At 35.8% G+C, this 15,352-nt stretch overlaps 1 protein-coding gene across 3 annotated transcripts in view; it reads right to left on the reverse strand.

The window, feature by feature from the left end:
* Nucleotides 1–15,352, reverse strand: part of col15a1a (collagen, type XV, alpha 1a) — a 72,654-nt gene that overhangs the window by 24,093 nt on the left and 33,209 nt on the right. For 2 of the 3 annotated variants that reach the window (XM_047811485.1, XM_047811484.1), the window contains exons 4-20: nucleotides 11,412–11,486; nucleotides 10,359–10,451; nucleotides 9,679–9,802; nucleotides 9,290–9,330; nucleotides 8,918–9,121; nucleotides 8,184–8,210; nucleotides 7,910–7,954; nucleotides 7,693–7,770; nucleotides 7,383–7,442; nucleotides 7,099–7,239; nucleotides 6,326–6,478; nucleotides 3,312–3,365; nucleotides 3,178–3,213; nucleotides 2,007–2,138; nucleotides 1,487–1,552; nucleotides 1,329–1,364; nucleotides 1,032–1,073 (exon numbers count right to left, since the gene is read on the reverse strand). In XM_047811485.1, the coding sequence (XP_047667441.1) occupies nucleotides 1,032–1,073; nucleotides 1,329–1,364; nucleotides 1,487–1,552; nucleotides 2,007–2,138; nucleotides 3,178–3,213; nucleotides 3,312–3,365; nucleotides 6,326–6,478; nucleotides 7,099–7,239; nucleotides 7,383–7,442; nucleotides 7,693–7,770; nucleotides 7,910–7,954; nucleotides 8,184–8,210; nucleotides 8,918–9,121; nucleotides 9,290–9,330; nucleotides 9,679–9,802; nucleotides 10,359–10,451; nucleotides 11,412–11,486 (1,407 nt within the window). The remainder of the gene's footprint in view (nucleotides 1–1,031; nucleotides 1,074–1,328; nucleotides 1,365–1,486; nucleotides 1,553–2,006; nucleotides 2,139–3,177; nucleotides 3,214–3,311; nucleotides 3,366–6,325; nucleotides 6,479–7,098; nucleotides 7,240–7,382; nucleotides 7,443–7,692; nucleotides 7,771–7,909; nucleotides 7,955–8,183; nucleotides 8,211–8,917; nucleotides 9,122–9,289; nucleotides 9,331–9,678; nucleotides 9,803–10,358; nucleotides 10,452–11,411; nucleotides 11,487–15,352) is intronic. The other variant, XM_027149959.2, reaches the window with a different exon arrangement.

Below are 15,352 nucleotides of genomic sequence, written 5' to 3' on the forward strand. Positions count from 1 at the left end.
CAATCATAAATCACAGATGGTTCGAGTTATGACAAAAAATAAAAAAATAAAAATTTCTCTAAAATAAATTGGGAGCAGCTCGCCAAGTAAGGAAATGGAAGTTCCAGGTTCATAAATACAAGGTTATGACTGATATTTTGGTCAAAATATAAGTTAACTATGTGATATTTCATTCTCATTAATAATAATAATAATAATAATAATAATAATAATAATAATAATAATAACAATAATAAGAACAATAATAATGATTATTGTTATTATTATTGTTATTATTATTATTATTATTATTATTATTATTATTATTATTATTATTATTTTTATTATTATTATTATTATTATTATTATTATTATATCTTTTTTGCGGCAGTATTTCTGAAGAGGCTGGGGATAAAGAAACTTCTAGCTGTGTATGTTTTATACTTAATGACTTTAATAGAGTAAGAACTTATTATTATTATTATTATTTTTTTATTATTATTATTATACAATAATAATATTATTATTTATTATTATATTTAGCAATTATTTCTATAAAACAGGTCTAACATACACGCTGGTCTCAAAATGCTTAAATGTTTTACAATATTACAGCAACAATTTCAGCACTCATTATTTCAGCAACTCCAAAAACATCACAAATATATTAGCCTTGTACTATGTGCAAGGTCCTCAAACTGAAGTTTCCCATGTGTTAGCAAGTTTTCTCTGTGTGTCTGTGTGTGTTTGTGTACTTGTAATCTATTGTAAAACGCTTTCAAATAAGACAAAATTAATTCTTGTTTAGGAAAAACTTCAGATTTTAAAAGTGAAAATATTTTGACTTTTAATTATGAAAAACTTTCAGAATAATAACGATTTATGTTCCTAAAGCGTGTTTTAATGGGTGTAAAATATCTTTGCCACTCTGAGTTTAGTAATTTTATTGAGATTAAGCTCAAGGATGAGCCAGGTACAACGTCATAATACCAAAGACATGGTCATTTTAACTGATTGTGTTTGCAGTAGTGGTCATAAAAACAAGTACTAACCTTCTGTGAAGTGCCTGGAAGACCGTTCAAACCATCTTTTCCCTGAATCATTAAAATACAAAAGATCCAATGCATTTTAGTTAATGAAATACCTTCAAAACTTAACACCCTCATAGTTTAAGTATTATTACATTTTAATATTATTACATACTATGTGCTTTTTGAACAGCATGACAAAATGGGCATGCACATAAAATCAAGATTAGAACATTAAAAACAAATTGAACAAATAAGAAATTCACATTCAAATAAAACGTAATTTTAATAAGTTTCTGTAATTTTAAAATTTAAATCTACCTGTGGTCCTGGGGGCCCAGGAACACCAGGAAAACCCTGAATAAGAAAATTTAGAGACTTGAGTTTGAAAACAAATATAAATTTGTAAACAACAAGAAAAATACAAGCATAGAATTTATCTCACATTCTGCTAAATTCTAAAAAAAAAATGCACTTACAGGAGGCCCTCTAGGGAGAATCGACCCAAAGCCACTGCCTTCGCCCACTCCTGAGCCCTCAGAATCCTGCACACACACACACACACACACACACACACACACACACACACACACACACACACACACACACACACACACACACACACACACACACACACACACACACACACACACACACACACACACACACACACGCACACACAAACACACACACGGGATGTGTTCTCCAGCTCTACTGTATATATCAGTTTTTAAATAGGATTTGGGTTTGGGAGAATTCAAATACCAGTTTGAAGCTGTTTGTGTAAAGAACCAGAAAACTGTTCAGTTTAAATCTTTTAAATGATGACCTGTCATCAGTGCTAAAATATCAGATAATCTGCTGTTCTTTGGCTGTGGTGTTCACACCAAAAAATAAAAAGTGATAATGGTGGCCTCTGGTGGATTTCAAATACAATGACTTTAAATATTAAATTCTAATCCAGATGATCAAGGATGTCCCACTGGTCCTGAAACTCACCAGTACATCAAAACTAAAGCGTGCAGGTGGACCTGGAGGTCCTGGGGGTCCTCGTAGGCCAGGTTTTCCCATTGGGCCTTCTGTTCCTGCTGCTCCTGGTTGTCCTGGGAGGCCTGGTTGCCCTGAGTCACCCTTAAAAAGAAATAATTCTTATATAATTCATAAATAAATAGCAAAAGAAAGGATTAAAACATGATTTTATAGGAAGAACAACAGTGGGGTGGTAACAAGAAAAGAAAGTGGAGTAACTGTTATAAAGAGGGTAATAATGACATCACCAAGAAATGTTTTATTTCTCTTATACTGTACCACAGTAATTTGCCAACAAATATATATTTTTATTTAAAGAAATACATTCATTACATTTTAATCTCTTTACAGTTACATTTCATATTTTCTATTTTGACAGCTATAAACATTCATCAAATTCAATCAATCCCTTGCCATCTTCAAATTTTTATTGATACAAATTTGGACAAAATAAATGTTTTGGACTTTAATGCAGTTTATATCACCAAAACAAAAAACAAAAAAAGACTTTGCATTTGAAATCTTAAAGTTCCATCTTTACTTTTGTTTGATACAAAGTTCTGACACTGGACATCTCCTATAGAAAACTTACTTAAAACTTGTTCGTGAGGACTGTCCATCATATGAGTTTCTGTGTAAGCTGCTACTGTCAGGACTCAGCCCGGACTTTGGCCACATGCATCTGTTTACTTTCTTCGTCACATGTCTGCCCCGCCTTTGTCTGCTCCTCCCTGTCTACACAGTTTCCTATTGTGATCACCGTGTCTATTTAACTGTGCTGCGTTGCCTTGTGCATCACGGAATCGACTGTTGTCTTTGTCCTGTCTCTAGTCCGTCTGTTGTTTCATGTCCTTTTGTTATTAAACCCTGTTGATTTGGCTATCCTGCGTTTGGGTCATATTCCTTACCCAGCGTCATTACAGTTACTACAGCAACTATAAATTACAATGAGCACATGACTATAAAAAATTAAACACCTTCTGACCAATCAGATTAGAGAATTCGATAGTGCTGTGCTATGAATGAAACTGGCTGTTATATGTGCATTTAATGTAGATATAGATATAAATAGTTAGAGAAATAAAGGCACTATACTGTATGCTGACAGCTGTTATGTCAGTAAAGACCGTCATTGCATTACCTTTTGCCCTGTGTTCCCAGGCAAACCAGCTTCACCCTGTTCACAAAAGCATTAAAAAAATATTTATGAAAGTGAAAAAGACAACAGAGACAGCAACAACTAACAGAATATAAACTATTCAGTATATATATTACCCTCTCTCCTTTTTGGCCTGCTTTTCCTGGTTCACCATCTTTGCCGTTAACACCCTGTTAGAGCCATGAAATTAGAATTATTACATCTTCCCTGAATTTGTTTAACTTCTGAAACTCTGGTCTTAACTGAGACAGAGACTATCAGTCCTGAAAAAGTGATGGAAAATTCTGAGAATGGAAATCCAGTCTACTATTTGTGTATAAACCTCTACACTCAAAACATATTCAACTCTAAACATATTCATGATTTTTATTTTTAATGAAAAAACAAAGCTTGTACATGAATATATGTTCCATTTGGACAGGAAGCTAAATGAAGCTAAAAAAGACTTAGTAGTACAGAGCTTGACACTAAAGTCTCAACAGGCTGTGTATATATACATATATACATATATATATATATATATATATATATATATATATATATATATATATATATATATATATATATATATATATATATATATATGTATGTATATATATATATATATGCTCAAAAGCAGTGTTGGGCCTCTTAGCAACATTAAAAAATAGCTAAAAAAATAGCAATAAATAAATAAATAAATAAAGAAATATTTTGCAGAGTTTTTGTGTAGCCATTTTTTTTACATAGAAATATTTGATGAATGAATTTGTGAAATTGCAGGCACAAGATTCTTATTTTAAGCTCCTTCCAGGCAATTCACACACGTAATTACTTTCCAGAAGATCGGAATAGGGCTTTGGCTGAATGAGGTTTGTGATGATACAAAACATCTTAGCCCAAATCTGTGGGAATTCTGAAAAATTGCAAAGTCCTCTAAATATTGCCAAGTATGCTTGATTGTGTGTAAATTTCTGAACTGATTTAAAAACTGCAAGTCTAATTTTAAAGATTCTGCATTGATTAAAAAATAAAAGAGTGTAAATTTGATAATTTGAGCAAATTGTCCATACTTATATTATATATATACACACATATAAGGTAGTACAGACAATCTATCAATCTATGGACAGTCTGTATTTACTTCATATAGACTTAGTATTTAAACATGAACTATTCTATAATACTCATCCGATACTATCATACTCATCACATTCTTTTGTACTGTAAATAAAATATTGGTGCTGTGAATCAAAATCACTGAATCAAATCATGAGGTACCCAAATAATTTTTTTAACAACATGAAATATTTCTTTAAAATTCGTGTTCATTCATTGAATGATTTATCATCAGTGAATTGACATTTGCTTAAGTCTGAGAAAGTTCAAGGTTGGGAAAGAAAAGTTAGGTGAAGAGTTGATTGGACTTATTAAAAGGCAGCTTCCCCCCAAAGACACAGTGAGGTTTCATGTTCCAGGAAAAGTTCCAGTTCCAGTTAAATGGCATCAGCACAGTGTGCATGCACACACACACGCACGCACGCACGCACGCACGCACGCACGCACGCACACACACTCACACACACACACACACACACACACACACACATATTTCTAGTAATAAAATATTCTCAAAATATGTCTGTTTACGCAGTCCAGATGTTTAAACGTGTTTTAATTTCTAAATTCAATGAATACTCCAATCTATGATCATGATGATACTTCTTATGATGATACTTCTTAACATGTACCATTTAAAGCACATTAAATAATAGTTATTCTGGTATAATCCTCTTTACAATTCACAATGCTATTTTCAAAATAACCAGAATACACGATTTCTGACAAATATCTGCAAAATACCGCTTGGGCAAAGAAACATAATCTCCATCCTCAGATATGTCACAGCCAGATAAGGTTTGGATGAGAATCAAACACGACACACTCAAACATGAAGGTAGGATTTTCCTAAATCACAGGCCAAGGTTTAGATGGCAAAATGTCAAATCTGTATATCCAAGGGAAATGTATTGTTTGTGTGCCGGAAGGACAGACCACACAAGAGGAAAGGTTCAACATGTGTACCAAGAAGTTGAGTACCAACACATGTTCCTGAAGTTGAGATAAACATAATGAAGTATCATAATGCAAAGCTAAAAAGAATTATTTACAGCAACCTTCCTTAAAACAGTTTTATAATCATTAATATTCTACATTAACAAATACATTTATTTCTGCAACTCATTTACACTTTATATATAGCAAAGAGAGAGGTCTGGTTGGACAAATCTCTCATCAGATATATAAATCAGTTTCCATTTGCGTTTATTTTAAACTGCAGTTTATACTGTATTTCCTAATGATCAGATCTACAGTATAAAGTCATATTAGTGCCAACCAGAGACAAACAAGCAACTGCTACTCTGGTACTACAGGTGTCTGTTCCTTTCCAGAGATCTACAAGCTACAATCTGTCTGAGATGTACAATTGTATGTACCTGTCCAAAGGACTAGAAGTTACTATTTGTGTCATAAGATCTACAAAGCATGCTCCTGTCTGGAAACCTACAAACTCCTGCTACTAACAGAAGTCCCTGCAACTATAAGTACTGTATATGTTCTGGCCCAGAGACCTTCAAGGTTCTGCTTTATATTAAAGGACCACTAGTTCCTGTGCCTTTGCAGAGGACTATGTGTTCAGGCATCTGTAGAGACTATAGGTTTATGCTTCTGTCCTAAGGACTGCTAGTGTCCTCTTCGGTACAAAAGGTTCCTCTTAATTTAGATAAACTCCTGTTCTTATCTTCTTGTGACCTACAAGATATGTCCAGAAGAACAAAATTCAAGTTTATGCTCCAACCTCCAGCATTAATGCCACCCTGCACCCTACACTTACTTCAGTAATAATTATATTAAGACTCTTAATTCCTGTCAAGGTTTCCTGTTTGTAACCCATATCTCTCACATACATACTCACAAATTCAGCCACACACACATACATAGCTGCAAAGGAAAGAAAACGTGGCAAACTATAGTCCGGAGGTCACAATGTGCATTTTTGCCAGGTGCATGCAAGTGGAACATGTTTAGGGGAAATCCTGCCTTTCGTGGCCTGCGGCATTAATTTGCCAGCTGGGGCCAGACGCTATACCTCAACTAAGTCCAGGTCTGAGCCAAGCTTAAATACAGACTCAGTATCAATCCCAGACTCAACATCAAATCCAGAACCAGAATGAAATCCAGAACCAGAATGAAATCCAGACCCCGCATCAAATCCAGACCCACTAAACCAGTCCTCAATTATCTGAAAGAGAGCATGGATCATCTGATTCAGAATGTGACACACCAAAAATAAAAACATTGGGTGTTCAGGATCTATCTAACCAGCCTATAAGGTAATGTAGGAAGTAAAAAGACATCCTAGTGCTTTGGAAAGGAAGTGCTCTACCATACTAAATATGAGTATAGTTTCTGCTGTGCTATTCATGAATCATGTGTCTGGATTCTAGTTAAAATCTTAAGAAGTTTTTTTAATGAAAATACAGTTGAGTGACAAATTTAAGAAAAAGTCAAGATAATGCGTGTTAGTGTTGGGCCTCCACCAGATGCCAGAACAGCATCGATGGACCATAGCACAGATTCTACAAGTCTGTGCAACTGTACTTCATCTGGTGTTTTGCTGGCAGTACTGGCAGTCGCTCCAAACTGGTTAAGTTTTATCCTGCTGAAACCATTCAGTGAGTGCTTGTGCCCTATCTATGGGGGCATTATTATCCAGGAAGAGACCACTTCCATCAAAAAAAAAACATTTTATAGCTAATAGTGATCACAAACAATTTTCAGTGATTCTCATTTTACCTAGTTTGTCATCTGTCTGTATGTAACATTTTTATAATTAATTTGAATTTGCAAGAAAATACTTACTGGAATTCCAGGAATACCCATCACCCCATCCTTCCCATCTTTCCCTGGAGCCCCTGCAGGTCCCATTGGACCAGGAGAGAGACCTACAGGGGGGCCAGGTGGACCAGGCTTCCCTGGAGGTCCTGGAGGCCCAGGTAGACCCTGATAAAGACATATCAAACCCAAGAACTTCAAAGCCTTACACTATTTATTATGTATATACATAATCATACAATTTGGACCAGAAATCATACCTCAGCCTTGTTCTCTGATGCAAATACATATTGGGAGATAATTAAACTCACCTTAATAATAACCTCTGTGTCACTGTCAAAGTCCTCAAATCCAGAACCATCAATGGCATCCTGCATGTGCCCAGAGAACACAGGGTAAAGCTTACATTAAGAGACATTACACTGTAGCCATGTAATTAGTGAGCCAAGTATAGGTGCCTGTACACTTTCCTTAAACTCGGTTCTTTGTAAATGAGTTTTTCTGTTCCCTGCTTCTTTAAATTTTGTAATGACTGAACTAATGTTAAACTATTATGTACGAATGTATAGTAAATGTTTCACTTTTTACGAACATTGCCCAGGTGTAAAAGTGAGCACATACCACATATCGGGGTGTCCCTGATCTTCCTGCTGGTCCCGGAGGCCCAGGGGGTCCAGGCAGACCAACTCCAGTATCACCCTTAAAAAAAAAGGTAAACTTTTAGCTTATTTGGATTGTCTCATCTACGGTTGCCTAAAACTCATATAAGAATAGTCACTATTCAGGATAATAATCAATGGTCATTATCAAATCTACAAAGTGTATAGATTATTTGTACCTTTTCTCCCTTTATTCCTGGATCACCTGGTATACCTGGGAATCCCTGAACAGACAACCAATGAGAAACATCAATGTAGCTCTAAAAAATGACAGATTTTTCCTGATATCCCGGAAAGGAAAACCACATGGACACAAAAAGTCACAAAGTAAAAATAAACCAAGCTCATGATTGAATCGAGGACCCTGAAGCTGTGAGGCAGCAGCATTACCTACCAACATTTCAAGCTGAAACAAGACAATGAGTTAAGAATAAATTACAAAATCATACTCACTCTTTCTCCGTTTTCTCCACGACTACCCTGAAAAATCCAAAAAATCTTTTATTATAAATCTGAATTCATCAGATGAACAGATTACCACAGAGATATAAATAATACATGGTGGTGTTAGATCAGTGGTTAAGATGTTAAACTATTCATTGGAATGTTGTGAGTAGCTTCACCAAGTTCCAGCTCTAACAAGCTGCCATTGCTGGGCCCTTGAATAAGGGCCCTCAATTGCTCACTTGTACAAGTGAGATAAATGTAAGTTACTCTGGATAAAGGTTGCTCTAGATGTAAAATATACTGCGCCATTTATCATACAGTCTGAAAGAATTGATTTTGATTTTAGATCTATCACCAAGTATATAAACAATATACAATATGAAATACAGCTGTATGATATCTACATGCATTTTTAAGTGATGTAGCCTTTCAAACCAGCAGGATATTGAGCGATGTTGTTAGTGAAAGAGCTTTCTGATTAGCTTGTACGTTTACAAAATGATATAAATTATCTGAAGTAAACAAGAAGTCTCACTTGAAAAACAATCTAAATGACAATCTCACCATGGTTAAATACAACAAACAGTTTCAGATTTATTATTTATATATTTAAGTCACATTTATAATACGTTTTTACCCCCAAAGACTTGAACAGATTCCAGGTTCCAGGCAACCGTAGTCATGTTTATTATTCATGCTCAGAGAAACTAGCTATAATGAAAGCATACAGATGTACTTACAGGAAGGCCGTCCTTCCCTGGTGCACCTGTAGGTCCTGGTAGTCCTGGAGGGCCCTGAGCACCCGGCTGTCCTACCCAAGATGAGCTGTCTCCCTTAGGGCCATATGAGCTTGCAGTGCCTGGGGGTCCTTGTGGGCCAGGTGGGCCAGGAAGCCCAGGTTCACCTTTCTCCCCTTTATGCACTGGCATCATAAGTGGATAATCCTGAGCAAGACCAAATGATAAAATGAGTAAATGACTTGAGATTTAAGCATCTATTAATTGTCCAAATGGAATGACCTGTTAAATAATGAATGATGAATGCAAGAGTGTTTGGATGTATATGGAAATGAATATGATTTTGTTCTAATAATAATGGAAAAGATTTCTTACATCTCCTTTATGATATACAGCTTTCTCTGGCCTGCTCGGCTCTGTGCAAACAAGTAGGAAGATATTATTATCGTTATTTATCAAATGTGAAAGAAAACCAATGCACAAATACAGTATATGGATTGTTGCATTTTCAGTATGCCAGAGTCATACCTGTCTATACTCAGTACTGCTCAATACTGCATATATTACAAGTAGATGTTTAAATACATTTTAGTAATATTTGGAAAATGCTGTCAGAAAACCAAATTAAACAACTATGACTAGAAATAGTAAATCTATAATCTAAATAGTTTATCTCTGTAAGTAATTGGATTTATTTAAATCATTAACAAAATAAAGAATCTAATCACAAACCAGTACTCACAGGTCACTGGACAATTACTCACCTCTCTCAGTAAGCACCAGGTCCTGACCTGAGGACTCAGTCTCCAAGTCCTCATCATCAAATGGAGCCTCAGAAGATGCTTCAGTAGGGGGCGCTCTAACCGGAAGTGTCTGATCTTCATCAGGCTGTAATAAGAGAACAGTAGGGCACATAGTTTTTCATAAACATTTTTAAGCACATTTATGATGTAATAATAATCTGCAATAATCTCTGAAATAAACAATTAAAAATACTAAAACCTTATTGCAGAAAAAACAAATGTTAACTACTATATTTAATGTAAATAGATGCATTAAGGTGGATTTAATCAATAACCCATGAAAGCTAACATTTCTAATGTATTCTGGAAAACCTATTCAGAATGTAGGTGATGATGGATACAAAACAGGAAGCTGCAAAAGGGTAGCAGGATGCTCAAGGTGTGTGTCTATGTGTGTGAGAGAGAGAGATAGAGAAAGAAAGAGAGAAAGAAAGATTGAGTGCAAGTGTGTGTGTGTGTTTGTGTGTGTGTGTGTGTGTGTGTGTGTGTGTGTGTGTGTGTGTGTGTGTGTGTGTGTGTGTGTGTGTGAGAGAGAGAGACAGAGAGAGAGAGAGAGAGAAATTAAGTGTGTGTGTGTGTGTGTGTGTGTGTGTGTGTGTGTGTGTGTGTGTGTGTGTGTGTGTGTGTGTGTATCGGCTTACTACAGGGTAGTGTCTCTCCTCATGTACTTTCTTTACTTCGTCTGTGGTCTCTGTGTCATAATATTCATCATCACCACTGCCATACCCAGATGCCTGCAACAATACATACACACGCACACACACACACACACACACACACACACACACACACACACACACACACACACACACACACACACACACACACACACCTTATCAACACCCCATTCATAACCTATCAATTAACCTTTCATTCTCATGGTTGGAGCTGTGATGCATCTGGAGCCTTTTCTGGGAACACTTAACCAGTAGGTATGGTTTTGGGTAAATTTTCAGTATAAACATCAGTCACATAATTTATCAGTGTAAAATGTCCAGATTTAAATGTTTTAATCATCCGATTATTAGCCCACTTACCTGTGCAGCATATCTAAGTCAATTTGTTCTGTTGCAAAGCCAAAAACATGATATTGCTAGCCATCATTCTCCATCTAGTGGTCAAGACTCTCAACAGTCTTGTCTTGTCCACTAGATGGAGCAATATCTCAATTTTAGACCGGTGTACTGACACTGAATCAAGTGTTCTTTAGTCAGTGCTGTAAAAGGACACATTTAACACATAAAGGCATGTGAGTCTACCCATGAGTCAATAATTACTCATATGAGAAAATATAAATCATGACTAAGATATAAGAAATATAAACTGACCTCTTCAACTTTATAGTTTTAACAAAGCTCATGCAGGATTCACCAGTGGCAATCACTTACTTGCTTAAAAATATTTTCTGATTTCATTTTGACTACATCACCATGCACAAGCCTGCAAAAATGATCAAGTAATAATACCGTCATCTCCCCTGCCCACTTTTTGCTATTGCAGCTATCATCAAGTCAGCTGTTTCATTCTGATTTTCACATGAAGAGGTTTGCTTTGTAACTTAGTAAGAAAAAAATTCATTCCATTCCATTACCTAGGCTTTAATGATAGGTGTTCAGAGCTCTGGGGAAAATCCAAAAGAGAAGACAAGTGCATGTGAGGGAGAATAACACAAACTTGTTTCACAGAACACTTACATAGGGGTCATCCTCCTCGCACTGCTCATCCGGTGCCCTTGGATCCGGAGTCAAAACCAACTGCTGGATAGATCCCTGCAATAGAGAGAGAGAGAGAGAGAGAGAGAGAGAGAGAGAGAGAGAGAGAGAGAGAGAGAGAGAGAGAGAGAGAGAGAGAGAGAGAGAGAGAAGAGGGTCAAGTTTATTCAAAAATATGATGATTAACAGTTTTATCAAAAATAATAAATGCCTGATCAGAGATCTCACATCAATCATAACACACACATACGCACACACGCGCCCGCCCACACACACACACACACACACACACACACACACACACACAAAGCAGCGTCTCAAGTTTACACAGAAAGGTACAAAATCTGGACAATGAAATACGAAATTTATAGTCTCAACCTTTACATTCATAGTTAGCAGAAACAGTTTTTCAGAATACACAACACCTCAAACCATGAGGTAGATAAGCTACAACAGCAGAAGACCACATCAGGTTCCACTCCTGTCAGCCAAGAACAGGAATTCAAGGCTACAATGGGCACAGGCTCACAAAAAATGGACAGTTAAAAATCTCGACAGTTAAAAAAAAGAAAAGAAAAGATGTTTTCTCTCCGGTTTTGGTGAGCTGATTGGTTAATTGTACAGGTTTCCTAATAAAGATGCTGGTGTATAAGTGTATATATTCATACAATTGAGTCTCACTGTGGATATGATATACATGATATACAGCATTTCTAGGCTCTCTAAGTACTTTCTGACTGTGTAGGTTGCTACAGTATCAGTGGCATATAAACTTTTCTATGGGGCAACAGATTCAAAGAAGCAGAGCTAGAAGATGTGTACAGTGAAGGATCAACACATGTTTTACATTTCTTAGGCTTTTTAATCACTTGAAGAGTTATTAGTGATACACACACACACACACACACACACACACACACACACACACACAGAGAGAGAGAGAGAGAGAGAGAGAGAGAGAGAGAGAGAGAGAGAGACTGTAAACAAATAAATTAACTCCACATGTCCATGTAGTTAATGACAAATAATCTGTAAATGTTTGCTTTTTCTTTGCTGTGCAGTGCAGTGTTACTATCATGAGATTGACTAGAAGTGTGGAGAGATCTGGAACAGAACCAGGTGTGACTAAAGGTCCAAATGATTTGTCTCTTTCGGGGGAAAACTATCCCACCGATCTGAGCTGTAATATTCTTGTGGGGAAATCCCAGTTCTACACAATCACAGATGTAAAGTTTATGGAAGGTAATCAGTATTTTCCAATGAGATCTGTAATAGAACGGGAGGTCTGTGAACGTACGAATTCAACCACCTCAAAGTGTCGTCCAAGTACAGCATTCAGTATAAAAATGTCCTTTTATTCAATAACTACAATAAAAAGTGTGTGATTACAAGAGTAAGGAGTGTAAATCAACACATTTGAATAGATTCAAGTAGTTTAATGTGAAACCACACAGATCCACACAGATCATTTGGATAATTTTAGACTTGCAATAATAATTTTAGGTTGCAATATGAATGTTTTTTTCTTTTCAAACATTCAGAAAATTGATGCAATGTGAATGTGAATGTTGTGAAAACCATGAAATCTCACTTTATAAACAGATTCAAGTCACAGTTGTATATTCAGTGGCAACAAGGTCCATTCAAGGTTGTGCTGAATCTGAAGAATATCACACTCATTCTCACCTAAGGGTCTAAACAACCTAAAACAACCCCCAGCTGGTTTTTGGGAGTTGGGAGAAACTAGATAACCCTAAGGAAACCCAGATGGACATGTGACAGGAGAACATGTGAAACTTTGTACTGACAATAATCTGAGTTTATGCTCACACCAGAGACTCTCAAGCTGCGTGGCAGTAACACAACATGCTGCTTCAGAATTTCATGATAAAACATTTGTTACAAGAACAACAATACTGATGAAAAACTGTATAAAATCAGATGACAGTTATACAGTATTTATGATATATAAGGACAGATATATCAAATGGTAACTTTATAAAGTCTGAACAGATAGATAGATAAATAAACAGACAGACAGACAGACAGATAGATAGATAGATAGATAGATAGATAGATAGATAGATAGATAGATAGATAGATAGATAGATAGATAGATAGATAGATAGATAGATAGATAGGTATTTTTTCCTTTCCTACTTGAATAGCTAAATTCTACTTTTTATTCTATTTTCATATCACAGCCAAATGTAAAAAGCATTCTGATCCATGTCGCACTGTTTGCTTGTGCATGTGACCAATAAATTATGTATTAGAATTTGAATTTTGATATGTTTTCAAATTAACCATTTCAAATGTGACCTTAACCCAACTCATCACTTAATCACTATGTTACCTCCATATGCAGTAACAATGGTTGAGTGTGTGAAAATATATGCATGCATGTGGTCAGAAAATGGAATGTGGGATATCCTCACTGCCTTATTCATTCATTCTTGTCCACTCAGCATTTTGCAAATTCGAGTTGTACACATACTGACCAGGAGAGAGCCAGACCACACACATCACCACTCCTGACCATCACCTTGTTTGAGATTCTATGCCTGGTACATTTTATACCTCCTCAGATTTTTGTAATGAAACAAGGAAGGAATTAGAAATAAAAGAGGGACCAGGATGTCATACTGAAATAATTTTGTACTTAAGAAAGATGGAAGGAGATACTTCAACAAAACTGAATCATGATGAGGAAATGATTCAATATCTAGACACCCAGTACTCAGTATCTGTATTTATGAAGCTGGGGAGGTTGCCAAAACATATGCACACATCTGTTGTGGTGTATGCATGTTGGCTGGGTGAACTGCATATCGGTATATCCATCTGGCATTTCCAACTATTTTTAAGCAGGACTGTGACTGAGAATTTAAATAGATATGTAATGTTTTAGAGAGGTGGAAAAGATTATCGCCATGAAAAAAATTAAAAGCCTTCTGGTCCATCTTTTTTGGATTAATATCAGTATTTAATACTTAATATTACCATTACTGATATTTGAAAATTACACTGCATATTGCCATGGACAGATCGGCCATGGAGAGATTGGTCAAACCATTAATCAGGATTCCCTCAAGCTGATGAAAGCTCATGCATGCAGTTGTTTATGTGGAAAGCAGATTGCCAGATTGGACTGAGTTACCTAAACATTCATAGCGTAAAACTTTCCCAACTGGCTGGAAATCAGCTAATATTGTTATGAAGCAAAATGATAGCTATCAACTGAAGATTATTGGTTTCCAGAGGAATGGGCTTGAGGACTTTCTTAATTAATTCCACACCTTTTTAAAATTAAACCTTGCAGGGCACCGAAGTGTTTATCCGGTTCAGCATGCAAAGGCTTCATCCTTAAAAAAAAAGCAAAAGTAAAACAAGATGTAGCTACAAGAGCTTGTAGACTTACTTTATAGTCTATAGCTTAAGATGTATATAAGAGATGGAAATAATTAATTAGTTGTTTATACATATTGTTAAGTGGTTTATATGAGTTTTGTATTATGTAACATGTCATTTAGTAAAGATATAGTAAAACATTTGTAAAGATATAAACCAAGAAAGCTCCTATTTAATTTATGCACCAAATCAAGACTTTATGCAATGATTTTATTCCATACCATGTAAACCAGTCAATTTAGGAGCTTTTCATTTCCATTTATCCTTCTAAAAAAGCTTAAAAAGTCAAAACTATTTATCCCCTAAAAAATAAAAACATACAATGAGTTTTTTGAGTTTATTCCAAATGGTAAAATCTTAAAGAGCTTTACTTCTCTTTCCCCCTATCTCTCTTCCCTCTGCTCTCTCATCCTTGACATTTGGCAAACATTCAGTCACCATAATGTTTGGAAGTCACTCAAACCACGTACTGCTTGCTAGGGCCATTTTTTTTTCAATTGCTGCTTCCAGGG

Source organism: Tachysurus fulvidraco, chromosome 3 (assembly GCF_022655615.1).
Source record: "Tachysurus fulvidraco isolate hzauxx_2018 chromosome 3, HZAU_PFXX_2.0, whole genome shotgun sequence".
Taxonomy (NCBI): Eukaryota; Metazoa; Chordata; class Actinopteri; order Siluriformes; family Bagridae; genus Tachysurus; species Tachysurus fulvidraco.